At 43.5% G+C, this 17586-nt stretch overlaps 1 protein-coding gene across 1 annotated transcript; it reads left to right on the plus strand.

The window, feature by feature from the left end:
* The first annotated feature begins 6870 nt into the window (after window positions 1-6870).
* Window positions 6871-17586, plus strand: LOC136671570 (aminopeptidase N-like). Its single transcript, XM_066647304.1, has 20 exons — window positions 6871-7427; window positions 8318-8460; window positions 8788-8927; window positions 9140-9266; window positions 9469-9623; window positions 9738-9851; window positions 9947-10090; window positions 10679-10744; window positions 11311-11376; window positions 11472-11647; window positions 12364-12440; window positions 12624-12754; window positions 13291-13346; window positions 13543-13690; window positions 14572-14663; window positions 15031-15141; window positions 15342-15509; window positions 15703-15840; window positions 15930-16011; window positions 16417-17586. Exons 1-20 carry the CDS (start codon window positions 6871-6873, stop codon window positions 16564-16566), a joined length of 2841 nt encoding a protein of 946 aa, XP_066503401.1. The 3' UTR covers window positions 16567-17586.

The raw sequence follows: 17586 nt of genomic DNA on the forward strand, positions 1-17586 counted from the left end.
TTAGTCTTCTGTTTCTCTCTTCTCTCTCTCTCTTTCTCTCTATCTCTCTCTCTCTCTCTCTCTCTTTCTCTCTCTCTCTCTCTCTCTCTCTCTCTCTCTCTCGCTCTCTCTCTCTCTCTTTCTCCTCTCTCTCTCTCTCTCTCTATTTCTCTCTCTCTCTCTCTCTCTTTCTCTCTCTCTCTCTCTCTCTCTCTCTATTTCTCTCTTTCTCTCTCTCTTTCTCACTCTCTCTCTCCTCTCTCTCTCGCTCTCTCTCTTTTTCTCTCTCTCTCCTCTCTCTCGCTCTCTCTCTTTCTCTCTCTCTCTCCTCTCTCTCTTTCTCTCTCTCTCCGCTCTCTCGCTCTCTCTCTCTCTCTCTCTCTCTTTCTCTCTCTCTCCTCTCTCTCTCTTTCTCTCTCTCTCTCCGCTCTCTCGCTCTCTCGCTCTCTCTCTTCTCTCTCTCTCTCTCTTTCTCTCTCTCTCCTCTCTCTCTCTTCTCTCTCTCTCTCTCTCTCTCTCTCTCTCTCTCTCTTTCTCTCTCTCTCTCCTCTCTCTCTTTCTCTCTCTCTCCTCTCTCTCGCTCTCTCTCTTTCTCTCTCTCTCTCTTTCTCTCTCTCTCCTCTCTCTCTCTTTCTCTCTCTCTCCTCTCTCTCTCTCTCTCTCTCTCTCCTCTCTCTCGCTCTCTCTCTCTCTTTCTCCTCTCTCTCTCTCTCTCTTTCTCTCTCTCTCCTCTCTCTCTTTCTCCTCTCTCTCTCTCTTTCTCTCTTTCTCTCTGCACAGAGATACGCCACTGTTTTTCTATTCTCAGCTTCACTATTGATTTATATTTTCTGAGGAATCTTGTGTTGGACGAACCACACGGTGTGCACTTGATGTTTCAGTCCAGCTGCACAAGCATGCTCTCAGCACGTGGCTCTCAGCTGTGCCTCACACTCGGATGCCCTGCTTAAAGATAGTGACCTGTGCCAATCCGAGATACAACAAAAACAACATAAAACCAACCCCTGAAGCCTTTTTCTCCTTAACACGTTTGTACAGTAGCTATTCGATTATCTTCTGTCAATTCATCTTCTGTCACCACTTCGCTACAGTCAGGGTCCCAGTGGATCAAGGGCCTTCCCAGAGTCTTTGTGCTCAAAGCAGGAACACACCTGGAGGAGGGCACCTGTCCATTGGACAAACCTCAGACCTGCGGAGAGGTTCACACTCTTACTCAGTCACACACCTGTGGACAGTTTCACACACTCACTCAGTCACACACACCTGGGGAGAGTTTCACACGCTCACTCAGTCACACACACTTGGGGAGAATTTCACACACTCACTCAGTCACACACACCTGGGGACAGTTTCACACGCTCACTCAGTCACACACACCTGCGGACACTTTCACACACTCACTCAGTCACACACACCTGGGGAGAGTTTCACACACTCACTCAGTCACACACACCTGCGGACAGTTTCACACACTCACTCAGTCACACACACCTGCGGACAGTTTCACACACTCACTCAGTCACACACACCTGGGGAGAGTTTCACACGCTCACTCAGTCACACACACCTGCGGACAGTTTCACACACTCACTCAGTCACACACACCTGCAGACAGTTTCACACACTCACTCAGTCACACACACTTGGGGAGAATTTCACACACTCACTCAGTCACACACCTGCGGAGAGTTTCACACACTCACTCAGTCACACACACCTGTGGACAGTTTCACACACTCACTCAGTCACACACACCTGGGGAGAGTTTCACACGCTCACTCAGTCACACACACTTGGGGAGAATTTCACACACTCACTCAGTCACACACCTGGGGACAGTTTCACACGCTCACTCAGTCACACACACTTGGGGAGAATTTCACACACTCACTCAGTCACACACACTTGGGGAGAATTTCACACACTCACTCAGTCACACACCTGCGGAGAGTTTCACACACTCACTCAGTCACACACACCTGGGGACAGTTTCACACGCTCACTCAGTCACACACACTTGGGGAGAGTTTCACACACTCACTCAGTCACACACACTTGGGGAGAATTTCACACACTCACTCAGTCACACACCTGGGGACAGTTTCACACGCTCACTCAGTCACACACACCTGCGGACACTTTCACACACTCACTCAGTCACACACCTGCGGAGAGTTTCACACACTCACTCAGTCACACACACCTGCGGACAGTTTCACACACTCACTCAGTCACACACACCTGCGGACAGTTTCACACACTCACTCAGTCACACACACCTGGGGAGAGTTTCACACGCTCACTCAGTCACACACACCTGCGGACAGTTTCACACACTCACTCAGTCACACACACCTGCAGACAGTTTCACACACTCACTCAGTCACACACACTTGGGGAGAATTTCACACACTCACTCAGTCACACACCTGCGGAGAGTTTCACACACTCACTCAGTCACACACACCTGTGGACAGTTTCACACACTCACTCAGTCACACACACCTGGGGAGAGTTTCACACGCTCACTCAGTCACACACACCTGCAGACAGTTTCACACACTCACTCAGTCACACACACTTGGGGAGAATTTCACACACTCACTCAGTCACACACCTGCGGAAAGTTTCACACGCTCACTCAGTCACACACACCTGCGGAGAGTTTCACACACTCACTTAGTCACACACCTGTGGACAGTTTCACACACTCACTCAGTCACACACCTGCGGACAGTTTCACACACTCACTCAGTCACACACACCTGCGGACAGTTTCACACGCTCAGTCAGTCAGTCACACACCTGCGGACAGTTTTACACGCTCACTCAGTCACACACACCTGCGGAGGTCTGTGAGGAGTGTGATGTGTTCTCTCTGTGTCTGTGTGGGTTTCCTCCGGGTGACTGTCTGTGAGGAGTGTGGTGTGTTCTCTCTGTGTCTGCGTGGGTTTCCTCCGGGTGACTGTCTGTGAGGAGTGTGGTGTGTTCTCCCTATGTCTGCGTGGGTTTCCTCCGGGTGACTGTCTGTGAGGAGTGTGGTGTGTTCTCCCTGTGTCTGTTTGGGTTTCCTTCGGGTGACTGTCAGTGAGGAGTGTGGTGTGTTCTCCCTGTGTTTGCGTGGGTTTCCTACAGGTGACTGTCTGTGAGGAGTGTGGTGTGTTCTCCCTGTGTCTGCGTGGGTTTCCTCCGGGTGACTGTCTGTGAGGAGTGTGGTGTGTTCTCCCTGTGTCTGTGTGGGTTTCCTCCGGGTGACTGTCAGTGAGGAGTGTGGTGTGTTCTCCCTGTGTCTGCGTGGGTTTCCTACAGGTGACTGTCAGTGAGGAGTGTGGTGTGTTCTCCCTGTGTCTGCGTGGGGTTTCCTTCGGGTGACTGTCTGTGAGGAGTGTGGTGTGTTCTCCCTGTGTCCGCATGGGTTTCCTCCGGGTGACTGTCTGTGAGGAGTGTGGTGTGTTCTCCCTGTGTCTGCGTGGGGTTCCTTCGGGTGCTTCGGTTTCCTCCCACAGTCCAAAAACACACGTTGGTAGGTGGATTGGCGACTCAAAAGTGTCCGTAGTTGTGAGTGTGTGAGTGAATGTTGCCCTGTGAAGGACTGTCGCCCCCTCCAGGGTGTTTTCCCGCCTGCCACACTTTCAGGCTGTGATATTATAATTAACGGAGGATGCACTTGAAGCTGCTGGCTCTTACAAACACTGGTTTGTTCTCGAAAGCGGATCTGGTCATGTAAGTGGTCTTCTGTTGAAATTTTCCAACAGTCTGTGTGCAGTTCCAGTGAAGATATCCAACTTTGTTTTTCAAATCTATGACTAGGAAACATTGAATTTGTTGACCACATCTTAGTTTCTAGCTGTTTTTCTTTCTTTTTCTAGACCACTTCCTTGCTTAGCCAGCCAACTTTAGTCTTTGTTCTGTGTAACTGTAAAGTAGAGGTAGATCACTGTTTACTGGACTGACTGTGGCAAATTATTCTGTAAGTCGAACCAGCTTGGATTTAGGGTCATAATTTAGGATCGATCTGGCCCTTCCTTGAAAGGATGGTGAGGACATTTTTTCACTTTAGGTATAAATATGCTTTATTTTCATTGGGGCCTTTAGAAAATCACACCCGGTCCCTACCAGAACCACATGAAACACGGGAGGACACCAACACTGCACAGAACCCATGAGACCATGAAAACACACAACTGTTGTCCCTGTACACAAAAAGCCACAACAAACACAGACCAGAAAAAGCACAGTAAAGGTGTGGGTGTACAGGATGGTAATACATTTATAAAAATCAGAAGAAGTGTTTACGAAGCCCCAGTGTCTTGTAAATGAATAAATAAAAACAAACTGGCTCGGTCCAATATGCTAGTCTTACACTCTCTATCACTGCTCATGGCAGAGGCATCTGGAGTTGTTTTAGACAATGGAGAGAACTCCAAATGCCGAAAAACATGAAGTGAAATGAGGATATTGCTCTAGTCCTGCTCCAGGTGGGTAATATTTACTTATTTTTGCTGTTTCAGATCACTTAAGGTAGAAATGTCTCCAAACACAGGAGACAGCTAACTGCATTACCATAAGTGCTACATCACTAAACAACCCGAGTTACAGATGAGTTTTTTGTGGTGATTCAATCAGTAAATAAAAACTTAGAGACATGTCCAAATAACAGTCGTTATTTTTCCTCAAACACACTGTTCCACCTTAAAAACCTCAGAGCTTAGAGCTGGGTTTCCACACAATCGTAGATGTTCCCTTTAATGCAATTTGTGATGGAAAAATGCAGCTTAATGCAGTAATGAGTAATAATGATGATAACTAAATGTACTTTATAACGATTATTTCTAATAAGGCTGATTGAAGTGTAGAACCTTTTGTGCTTAAACTCATGACTTTAAAGTGCTTATTACATGATGAACATTGCACTTTCAGAGTTAGATTAGGAAAGTAACCACAGCAATAACAACTACAGCTAGTGAACTATTACTAAAGCCTTTCCAAGGAAGGGCTTTTAGAGTCAATATCATCAACATGCAGGTGACACCCAGCTTTAAATTTGCTTAGAACCAAAAGCCCTGGAATAAATGTTTGAATGCACAGGCTACACACAGATTTGGATGTCTAACAACTTTCTGAAACTAAAAAAAGATAAGACTGAAGTCCTTGTCCTTGGAAGTGACACACACACACATGATGTTCAGACCTGTTTAAACAATGTGCATCTGACATCCAAACACTGCGTTATCGTTGATAGGGAGCTCAGCTTTAGGTCACACAGCATGACAACTTGCACCTTCAAAATATCACCAAGGACATGGTCTCTCCTACAGATAGTGAGAAACTCATCCATGTGTTCATCTCTTCAAGATTACATTATTGCAATGCTGTTATCTGGTTTCCCAAAGGGCTTTATTACACACCTGCAGTGAGTCCAGGACCCTGCTGCCAGAGCTCTCAAGAGAAAGATTACATTACACCTGCACTCCATCACTGCACTGGTCACCTGTTAGATCTGTTCCAGCAAGGGCTCTTAGTTCTGTCCACAGTCATCTGCTGGTAATTCCCAAAATTAAGTGGAAAACTGAGGAGGCTGCTTTTAGCCGCTACGGCCCAAAGCTGTGGAGATCTCTTCCTGAGGAGCTCGTGTGGTTTTAGCAAAAACATTTTAAATTTATTTTTAGTCATATTTATATTGTATTAACTTTGTGATTTCTCATTTTTACTTTATGAAAATGATTTTCATATTTTAATATTTTATATATGGCAGAGCAGGTAGTGTCTGTCATAGCTCCAGGGTCCTGGAGGTTGTGGGTTCGAGTCCCGCTCCAGGTGACTGTCTGTGAGGAGTGTGGTGTGTTCTCCCTGTGTCTGCATGGGTTTCCTCCGGGTGACTGTCTGTGAGGAGTGTGGTGTGTTCTCCCTGTGTCTGCGTGGGTTTCCTCCGGGTGACTGTCTGTGAGGAGTGTGGTGTGTTCTCCCTGTGTCTGCATGGGTTTCCTCCGGGTGACTGTCTGTGAGGAGTGTGGTGTGTCCTCTCTGTGTCCACACGGGTTTCCTCCGGGTGCTCCGGTTTCCTCCCACAGCCCAAAAACACAGGTTTTTGAGACACTGACACAGGTGGATTAGCAACTCATATATGTCCATAGGTGTGAGTAAATGTGTGAGTATGTGTCGCCCTGTGAAGCAATTGCGCCGCCTCCAGGGTGTGTTCCCGCCTTGAGCCCAATGATTCCAGGTAGGCCCCCTTATATTATTGATAATATGTAATTAATATAATTAATGTTATATATATATATTTTTTTCTTAATCTTCTTTTAATTGTTTATTATTTGCTTTATAATAAGTCTGAATATTTTTTAATCATGTCTTTTGTTTTGTTGCAGTGCTTTAATTTGGATGAATTGGTTACAAAATGAATGAATAAATTAATGAAAGGAAGATTCCGTTTGCCCTTCACACTGTGTTTAAATTTCAGATAAACAAAGGAAACGAGAAAAATGATACGCTAAACGGTAAGATCCTGAACTTTTACTTTTTTGGACATACAAGGTTTTTCTTGACACTGACAATATATTAATATAAATGTATTATTATAATAATCTTTACACCTAACACATGGTAAGATATGGGCTCATGAATGACTGTTGCTCTTTGACTTCAGTTTTTTCTGTTTTGTTTTTTTTCACTTGGTGACCAGAGTATTTTCCAGAGTAGGGAAGTGGTCAGTGTGGTTCATAAACGTCAGCAGACTTTTTTTTGTCATGCACCTTTTTGATGCTTCAAATGCTTATCTTTCAGTGACACACTGAGTCACTTATTAAGTCAGAGTACTTCCACGCCTCGAGACACTATATAAGACAAAGAGAGAAACAAAAAACGCAGACTTCACTGAGACCTGCAGTCATGGGGAAGGGTTTCTATGTCAGTCGGCCGGTGGGGATCGCTGTGATTTTGTTTAGTGTTATAGCAGTGGTCACCATCATCACCCTCTCAGTGGTCTACAGTCAGGAGAAGTCCAGAACTTACGTACAGCCCACAAACGAGACTGAACTGTGGAAAAGCTACAGGTTACCTACTTCACTATCTCCACTTTATTATAATGTGACTCTTTGGCCTCGGCTTTCAGTGAACGCCGATGGCTTGTACATCTTCACTGGAACTTCAGGGGTTGCCTTCACCTGCATGGCTGAAACAGCCTTTATCCTGATTCATTCCAACAAACTGAACTACACTCTGACTCCAGATGGACACCACGCAATGCTGACAGGTCTGAATGATTTTAAAGCTCGAGCCATTACCAAAACCTGGCTTGAAGTGAACACTCAGTACCTGGTCATTCAGCTCAGTGAAAAGCTAGAGGTCGGACAGAACTACTGGCTCTACACAGAGTTCCAGGGAGAGCTGGCTGATGACCTCGGAGGATTTTACAGGAGTGAATACACTGTGGATGGAGTGAAGAGGTAAGGCGGGTTATGTCAAGTTGGGTATATATCAAATGGCATTGTCATTGAGAGATCTCAGTACATGAGACGTTGCACATAATGAAATGGTCAGTTAGTGTTCTCCTCCAAGCGTCTTGAGCTCTCCAGGGACATTGTGTTAGTTACATTTTAAAGAATGTAAAATGCAGATTCCAGTGCATTGAACACACTGAATCACAAAAGCTTGAACACAGGTGTGGTGAACTGTATCCTGAAAAAACAAGTATAACATACTCCTGCACATTACTATACTGTTTTCTATTATATACTATACTGTATTATACTATATTCTGTTGCACTATACTACCCTGCGCTATGCAACATTTTGCCATACTGTAATGTACTGTAGTTTAATGTACTACACTATAATGTACTGCACTGTAGTGTAGTGTATTGTACTATACTGTACTGTACTATACTACAATACTGCAGTGTGCGGTTCTGTACTGTACTGTACTATACTATACTATACTATACTATACTATACTATACTATACTATGTTGCACTGTACTACCCTGCGCTATGCAACATTTTGCCATACTGTAATGTACTTTGCTTTAATGTACTACACTATAATGTACTGCATTGTAGTGTAGTGTACTGTACTGTACTACAATACTGCACTGTACTGTTTTATACTCTACTGTTTTGCAATATATTGTACTCTACTGTACTAAACTATACTGCACTGTGCTGTACTGTACTGTACTATAATATACCATACCATACTATACTATACTATACTATACTGTACTGCACTGTGCTGTACTGTACTGTACTATACTACAGTGTGCTGTACTGTTCTATAATATACTGTACTATAGTGTGATTCTGATTATGAATAAACACATTGATATCATTCCTTCAGGATTGTTGCCACTACACAGATGCAGCCCACTGATGCTAGGAAAGCTTTCCCATGTTTTGATGAGCCGGCGATGAAGGCCATTTTCCACATGACCCTTCGCCATCCCCATGGTACTGTGGCTCTGTCTAATGGCATGGAAACAGGTAACTGGACATTCCCAAGATTCTTAACAATATTTATGCAATATGCAAATATTTGCATTATTTTATGCCTTACTATATATATATATTTGATATTTAAAGCAAAGTCCAGCGCGTCTGCTAGATTACAGGACAGATAGATTGGGCTAGATTGGGCAGTTTGTGTTCTCCTCCAAGTGTGTTGAGCAACAGTTTGAAAAGATGTGGTTGTTAGCATTCTCGTGTTATAAAGAAATTACATGCTTCTTTTTACGTCTTCTCCCTCCCCAGCTTCGTGGCATTTTGCGATTGAGGGAAAGCTAATGGAAATGCATCTTCTGTTTGTTTCAGGCACGAAAAACTTTTCCCTGAACAGTCAGCAGGTTTTACAGACCGAGTTTGAGCCGACTAAAAAGATGTCCACGTATCTATTAGCCTTTATTGTCAGTGATTTTAAGTCCATACAGAGCCTAGCAGAGGCCAAAGTCTTGGTAAGAAAGATGATGAATTCTTCAGTGTCGTCACCCTTCCCTTAGTGTGGTGAACCTATTGCCTCTTGGTGGTAGGGTCACTGTTTCTTGGCATGAAAAGTGAGAAATAACTGGGAAAAATGACTGATTGCTTGAAGCTCCTTTAATCTTGGCTAAATCTGGTTTCATGTGTTGCTCCCTGTGACTTGTTTTGACAAAATGTCTTTGTTCAGATCCGCATCTGGGCTCGAAGGCAAGCCATTGAAGCTGGACATGGAGACTACGCCCTAAACATCACTGGCAGCATCCTTGATTTCTTTCAGCAATACTACAACTCCAAATACCCACTAAGAAAATCAGGTTGAGCATCTTTTCCAGTTTATTTTTTGTAAATGTATGTGTAAACAGATACAGATTAACCGCAAGGTTAAAACCACTGAGTGAATAACACATGGCCCTTTCACAGTTTCACCTGTCGTCACCTATCAGGGTTTTAATCTTATGGCGGATAATCTCTGTTTATATAAGAGTGGTTTGATCATTTCTGTGTCTCTTCTTTTAGATCAGGTCGCTCTGCCTGATTTCAGTGCTGGAGCCATGGAGAACTGGGGTCTGATCACATACAGAGAGACGGCTCTTCTCTTCGACCCCAGCATGTCCTCCAACGGAGATAAAGAATGGGTGTCCACCGTCATTTCTCACGAGCTCGCACACATGGTAAAACCACAGCGTCTCATCCTACACGTCTACTGATGCCCAACTGACCGTGCAGTTTGTGTTCTGAGTGGTCAGTAAATAAATTAATTGAATGACATTTTTGGACTGTTTTAGTGGTTTGGAAACCTCGTGACCATGAGGTGGTGGAACGACCTGTGGCTGAATGAAGGGTTTGCCACCTACGCCTCGTACCTCGGGGTCGATTACGCTCAGCCCTCTTGGAACATAGTAAGCCCTTCTTCATCCCTTAAACAAAGTCATCAACTTCAGTGACAATCTGATCATGGCAATCAGCTGATGTAGAGTGCACTTTTCCATTCCAGAAAGATCTGATGGTGCTGAAAGAGGTCCACCAAGCTTTCGAAGTGGACGCTCTGGCGTCCTCTCACCCTCTGTCCTCCCTGGAAAAGGATGTCAATACCCCTGCACAAATCAACAGTCTGTTTGACGCCATCACCTACAGCAAGGTACTCCTGAATTACGCCTATGATGTCTCCACAATGCTCAACAATGAAGCTGAACCATCCCCGGCAAATCTCAATTCACTGACTTATCACTTCATTTATTTCTTAACTGTAAATCCACAATAGATTTTTGGTGACCGCACCTAGCCCCACTGGTACTGTTAATGCATGCTCTGTGCCACCAGGACCATATGGAATTTCCACACACCAACAACCTTAAACACTGCACAACACTACAGCACTACATCAATCACCACTAAGGCTGCACCTAGCCACACCTAGTACTTGCACCTAGTACCTAACAGAGGTACTGTGAATGCAAGCTCAGTGTCTCCAGTTCTATGTAGACTTGACCCCTGATAACTGTAAACATTATACATCCTTACAACAAAGTAACTCCACACTGATCGTTTTTGTAGTATCCTGTGTTTACCCAAAAATACATTCGAAACCTAGTCGACCCGTTCAGACCCACTATGCTACTTCATCGACAAATAAGGGGTTATAATGTCTAAATTGTCATCTTTAAACCACATTACTGCAGCTTAACCCAGTTAAACAAATTCCTGTGTTGTGTTTTCTCATTTGCAGGGAGCTGCTGTGCTGAGGATGCTCTCTAAGTTCGTATCCGAGCCTGTTTTTGCCAGAGGACTCAGTGTAAGCGATTTCGCTACTTGCAACTTTGATTAATTTAAAGGAGAGATCCGACACTTCACTCATTCATGTTATAAAATGCCATTAAAGTCATATTAGGTAGTATTTTTACCCTAAGATTACAGCTTCAAAATAATTGTGATGATTCGCTGGCCTCTAATTTGGATAATACAGCCTCTGTAATTGCTACAGAAACTGCACTATGTCACTTGTGAAGGAGGGTAGGAAACCAGCCCCCTATCCCTCATTCTCACCCTTGGTTTCAGGACAGTGCTGTAAAGTTACAATTTTTAATTGTAGGGGTAGCAAAGGAGAAAAATGACCAAATCTTGCTTAGTGATGACCTGGATGTATCAGAAGATCTGTACACAACCTACTTTAAGCATAGCCACTCCATGTAGAAGACTCACTCTATGGAGCATAAACTGATTACTTTACGAAATCAAAGTAATAGACGTAACTACATTATTGAAAAATGTTTAAAAAATGTATAAACAATACATTTTATAAATATTGCTTGTGACTCATTGGTGGTAAAAATGTGTTCATTTAAAACCCCGTTTCCACAGGCTTATCTGAAGCAGTATGAGTACAGCAACACAGTGTACACCGACCTTTGGGGAAAGCTCCAAGAAGTAAGTGGCAGTAGTCATTTTACAGGTGAATAAGAATGCACTAGGTCACAGAGTGGACATTGTGCCAAACTGTTTTGTCCTCATGTTTCCCAAAGGTGGTGGATTCTGACCCATCGGTCAATCTTCCCGCCACAGTGACCGAGATCATGAACCGATGGATTCTTCAGATGGGTTTCCCAGTGGTCACCATCGATACCCAAACAGGAAGTATCTCCCAGGAACACTTCCTGCTGGAGGCAGACACAATGCAGGGCAAACCATCTGTGTACAAGTGCGTTCCTTACACAGTATTTCAGTAGTGGTGATTTGGTTTACCATTATAATTATCACATAGATGTAAAATATATAGCATAAAATGGACCGCTATGATATGTAATATTTTCAGCTGAAGATGCCAAACAACATCCTGACATTAAAGGGCCACTAAGCAAGAAATCTACATTATTTCTACATTACATTACAGAACTTGTGTCCCCCTCACAGATTAAGCCTAATCTTATTTTCAGTTTCATTATTTATGAATATAATAATTCATATTAGAAATTCTGTCAATCTTGGCTTAGCCTCAATCAAGGTCTGATCATCCAGACCCAGGGTGAGGCTACACAGTACACCGATGAAAAGTACCACTCTTACAAACCACCAAAAGCTTTTTGAGTGCTAATACTGCCCCCATGTGGAGAAGCTCTCGCCTGCATAATGTGATTGAGTGAGTTACAAGCCAGATTCAAAACCTCCATCATTTCTAAATTCAGCTTAACGTCTCAGAGAATCCAACAATAAAGATAATCAGTTTAATCACCGAAATATATATCTTCTTTTCTCTCAGCTTCTCTGTAGTTTGTTACCACTCAAGACAGGTCTTTTGTTTCCTGAGCTGGATGTTTAACCTGCTCAGATGGGACCTGGAGTGATTAGTTTTCATTTTGAAAGTATAAGTGTTGATTGGGGCCTTAATCTCCTCCTCCTGCATTTCTGCTTGTACAGTTATGAGTGGTTTGTGCCGATCAAGTGGATGAAGAATGGCAGGGACATGGGTCAGCACTGGCTGCTTGAGAAGACAGGTATGAATCACAGCAGCCTAAGGCCTACAGTCGTTTGGACACCACTGGACAAATGATGTATTGTTGATTTTGGGAGATTAAATGTATCTCTTCATAAAGCACATTAATACAAATAAAATAATAATAATAATGTCATTTTAAGTGTCTTTACTGATATGTCTTTTATTCTCTTGACCCCCACAGCCACTCATGAGCCCATGAAGACCAACTCTGAGTGGGTGCTGGCCAATGTGAATGTGTCAGGATTTTACAGGGTGAACTATGACTCCATCAACTGGCAGCGACTTCTGTCCCAGTTAGCGACGGCTCATTCAGTGAGTTCCTATATATCTATCGTTACACTTATATAGCGCCTTTCTAGATACCCAAGGGCGCTTTACAATCCACACTGCTCAGAACACACAGAACACTCAATCCACACACACACACTGGCGAGAAGCAGCAGCCAAACGTGCACAGCAAATGACCATCCACCTGGAGAACAGCATCGGCCACTAGGATTTCACCCAGGACAGAGCACCAATCCATATCTGGGCACACACACATTCATTCACACACCAGGACATTTATTAGAAACCAATTCACCTACCCTCCATGTTTTTGGACTGTGGGAGGAACCCGGAGACCCCGGAGGAAACCCATGCAGATACAGGGAGAACATGGAAACTCCACTCATATGGGACTTGAACCCAAGATCCCAGTGCTTAGAGGCAAACATGCTCACCACCACCGTGCCGCCCTAAATGTCCTCATGTTGTTTTATTGTTTTGATTTAAGGCAGAAGCTTTACATAAACCACATTCTAAAATCATCAAAGTTGACCAGTTTGTGATTGTGCTGTTAAATGCAGGTCATACCGGAACTCAACAGAGCTCAGATTGTGGACGATGCCTTCAACCTGGCCAGGTAGGTCTTCACATTTAAGGTTCATTTAAGAGTTCAAATAAAGGGTTAAAAGAAACTCTAACATAATTCATAACTGCCCTCCAGGGTGTGTCCACACCTTGTGCCCAGTGATTCTTTATAGAATTTAGTGGAGATGAATTACTGAATTGAACAAATGAATGAATGAATCTGTAACACATTTCTTAATTCCCACAAGGGCAAGGATTATCAACACAACGTTGGCTCTGAGCACCACCCGATATCTCTCTGAGGAGAGGGAGTACATGCCGTGGGACTCTGCCATTACAAACCTCAACTACTTCTTTCTGATGTTCGATCGGACTGACGTCTACGAAACGATGCAGGTACATGAATTTATTACAGAGTAGGTCCATTTGAAACTATTATATTTCAGGTGTGTAGAGTAGCTTCTGTTCATAATGGAGTGAAAGTTACCTGGGTCGAATAAACTCGAATGAAAAACAGCAGAGTAAAAGAATCAGGTCAAAAACTACTCAAGTACTGGGTGTCTTCTATATGTGCAAGGGAACGGAACCTATCAGCACGGGAACTGAAATTCTGTGGGACTTTGATGCACTTTGGAGTTAAAATAAAATGATAAACCTCTAAAATCTAAAACTCATGACACCCTTGGTTAGGGAATCCCCAGCCTGGAGGAACAGGGAGGCCTTGCCCTTAAGCGAGGGAGTGCCTGCAACCTGCAGAACTCAAACAGGCAATCTCAAGAGACAGTGTCTCTAGATCGTGAATTGACTTTGCTCAGTTAGCAGTTTGTACCTGGTTCATATCCCAATTTTGATGTTTGTCACTCGAGCCAACCTTCAAAATCACCTTGCTGCTCCAGGTTAGAGTTTCGATAGTTGCTCCGAGTCCAGGGGGCTGAATCTGTGGTAGTCCAAACAGACCCTAACCCACCCTTCTTTTGAACATGAACTGGTTCATTAATGGGCTACAAAGCAAATTGATTCACCACACAAGTGTTTTTGATGCAGAGCACAGAATAGATCGCTCGTGGAACAGTTAATAAAAGTGAGGGAGTGGCGCCACCTTGTGGAGCACTTTGAGCTACCTGTGCAGGAGGGATTTACAGGCAAGTCCCATGAGGTTGTTAGCATCTAGAAAGTGTATATAATGGAGTAAATGTCACAAGTGATTTCCCACCTCTATCGTTCCTCCCTGTGGAAGTTCTGAAACTCATGACGTTATTTTTTCCTGACTATTGCAGAAATACCTGCGAGGAAAAGTTCGACCTCTGTTTAATTACTTCAAGAACATCACCAATGACTGGACTGAGATTCCAACAAGTCACACAGACCAGTAAAGACCAGCTCTCTTTAAAATCTGCATCATATCCCACCACAACACATTACAACTACATACTGCAGTAACTTAAAGGAAAAGGAAGTATGCATGTCTATGTTTGTTGTGCAATGGAACTGTGGTCTCTGAAGTGACAGAGCTTCATTCAGTCTCATGGGAATGGGTTGGAGACCTGTTTGTGATCTAGAACTAATCATCCAGCACCTGTAGATGACCTCACTAATAATCTTGTGGTTGCATGCTGAATGTTGATGTAATGAGATTTTAGCATTTCAGCAACTGGTTTCAACAAGTAGCTGTTATCTACTCATGCTGTTTTAATCACATCTTTAAAATCAATAATCACTTCCACACATCTTCACAGATATAACCAGGTGAATGCCATCTCACTGGGGTGTACCACTGAAGTGGAGGGATGCACTAACCTCACCACAGCGTGGTTCAGGCAGTGGATGGAGAACCCTGACAAAAACCCGTAAGCCTCTTTCTGAACTAAAAAAAAAAGGTTTGAAGAATCGTGTTATTTTTAAAACTATCTTCTAATGAGGAATGTTGAACACATTGATTGAAGCACACGCCCAGTTCTTTCAGAATCATCTCTGATCCTAACTTTTCCATTGGTGTTTTCTTTCCATCATCTAACATTTCATCCATGACCTTTGGAACATCTTCCAGAATCCATCCGAACCTGAAGTCAACAGTGTACTGCAACGCTCTGGCATCTGGAGGGGAGAAGGAGTGGGTGTTTGCCTGGAACATGTATAAAAACAGCAGCAGTGCTGCTGAAGCTGATAAACTGATGCATGCTTTGTCTTGCACCAGAAAGCCCTGGCTGTTAAACAGGTGAGGACCCAAAAGTCTGAGGTCACCCATAGACCTCACTGTAAGAATGTGTAGTTGGCAGCCAATTTGGCAACAGCACCGTGCAGTTATTTCTGTTCATAGTGCACTCGGTGTAAGATGCATAGAGGCTTTTAAGCTCTAAACCCCAACTGAATGAATTTAAGATGATCCACAACACTGCCGTTGATTGCAGATACCTGGAGTACACATTAGACCCGAAATTGATCAGAAAGCAGGACGCCACTTTTGTGATCGTGTACATTGCCAACAATGTGGTCGGACAGCCGTTAGCCTGGGACTTCATCAGAGCAAACTGGAGTCATATTTTCGAGTGAGTCAAATTTGTCCAGTTCTTTCAGGAAATCCTAAGGTGTACCATGAAGTTTCAGATTGGAATCCTCTTGTGTGTTTGTGCTGCAGATATGGAGGTGGATCTCTCTCGTTTGGAAGACTTATTCTTGGCGTAACCAAGAGGTTCTCCACAGAATTTGAGCTGAAACAGGTACGTACAGTAGACGCTGTGAGGCTCCTGCTTGAGTGAATGCAGTAACTGTTGCTAGTTCCATCGATATTTACCTCATTTATTTAGAAATTTCTTGTTGATTTCCAAATTAACAGCCAACATCCAAAACATACAGTCACACTTTCAGAACAGAATGAAGTGGAACCGTGCTCTCTAAGTGCCTGTGGGATAAGAAGGAGCTATGATTGTGATCCAGAACAATTCATCCAACTTTGGACAGCTAGTGTCGATTAAAGCCATCCCAGGAGCTGAGAGTTTGCTATTGCAGCAAAGGGGTCAAACCCCGCCGATTAACAGCCTCAGTCTAACACCTTGAGTTGTAATTCTGTGTAACAGCTGCAGCAGATATGAATATCAAACTGTAAACCCACTTTGTCTCCACAGCTGCAGCAGTTTAAAGTGGAGAACTCCGCCAGCCTCGGCTCGGCAGCTCTGGCGGTGGACCAGGCCATGGAGACCACCAAAGCCAACATTAAATGGGTGGCAGAAAATAGACAGCAAGTGATGAAGTGGCTGGGTGAAGAATTGGCCTGAGACGAGGGGGGAGAGAAGCCCGTGAGTCCCACGGTCTCTATGGCAACATGACGTATTGGCCAGTGAAATGATCTGAAAGCTGAAATTTCAGAGATTTCTCATTTTGGGATTGTTTAATGAATGCTATAAGGTTATTCAATTTCATGGAGACGTTATTTACTTGTTTTATGGAAAATTATGACATCGAATTTTCTCATTCTGCTGGCAGATGTTTCTCTTATTTTTAAAAGTCGAAACGATCTGCCATTTTACTTGATACATTTACATTAAACAAGTAAATAATGCCTTAAAAATAGTTAAACATTCTAACTACTGTAATCTCCAAATGAGAAATGTTACTTACAGGGACTAGATTAGATTTAAGTTGGTTTCATTTGCCAGGACATAATTTAATTGCAGTTCATCAGCGCAGGCCTCCATCCTGGGACACTGAAGACCACACTACCGTGTCTACACCTGACTGTTCTCTCTCTCTCTCTCTCTCTCTCTCTCTCTCTCTCTCTCTCTCTCTCTGTCTCTCGCAGCACTCAGGGTGTTTACATGTAAACAGTAATCTGAACAGAGTTTTTAACACGTTTATAAGCACAGCAGTAATCCTGTAATGAAAAGGTTTACGTGGGTCACCTTTTTTGCTGTTTCCTAGCAACTCATCAGTAAACTGAACCCAGTTTCCTCATTACAACAAAGGTTACCTTTAATGACACATATTTATTTAGGAGATTATATGACATCAAAATACTGTCACCTGTCACCGTTGAAATAAGGATTTGGTGTTCAGTTTCCTGGGAAACTCTGCTGTGTCCGTTTCTGTGTGAACACATGAACAGAGCACGTAGAAGAAATCAGAGTCGGGTTCAGAGCTGAACCCAGTGAAGGATCCCTGTTTGTGTTTTTAATAATGGTGCCTTTTAGTATTTATTTATGCTGTTTATCTCCAATGGTTATAATACATATATGATATGATACTGTATATGTCATGGGAAGACAGGAGATGGGACTAGACTTGTAAAATGTACTAAA

This window comes from Hoplias malabaricus, chromosome 16, assembly GCF_029633855.1.
Source record: "Hoplias malabaricus isolate fHopMal1 chromosome 16, fHopMal1.hap1, whole genome shotgun sequence".
In the NCBI taxonomy this organism is placed as follows: domain Eukaryota; kingdom Metazoa; phylum Chordata; class Actinopteri; order Characiformes; family Erythrinidae; genus Hoplias; species Hoplias malabaricus.

Excerpts from the sequence above, each read along its gene's own strand:
- LOC136671570 (XM_066647304.1), top strand. The coding sequence starts at position 6,871 with ATGGGGAAGGGTTTCTATGTCAGTCGGCCGGTGGGGATCGCTGTGATT. Across the intron at positions 8,461-8,787 it reads GTCTAATGGCATGGAAACAG|GCACGAAAAACTTTTCCCTG; the intron begins GTAACTGGACAT and ends TGTTTGTTTCAG. Across the intron at positions 8,928-9,139 it reads TAGCAGAGGCCAAAGTCTTG|ATCCGCATCTGGGCTCGAAG; the intron begins GTAAGAAAGATG and ends GTCTTTGTTCAG.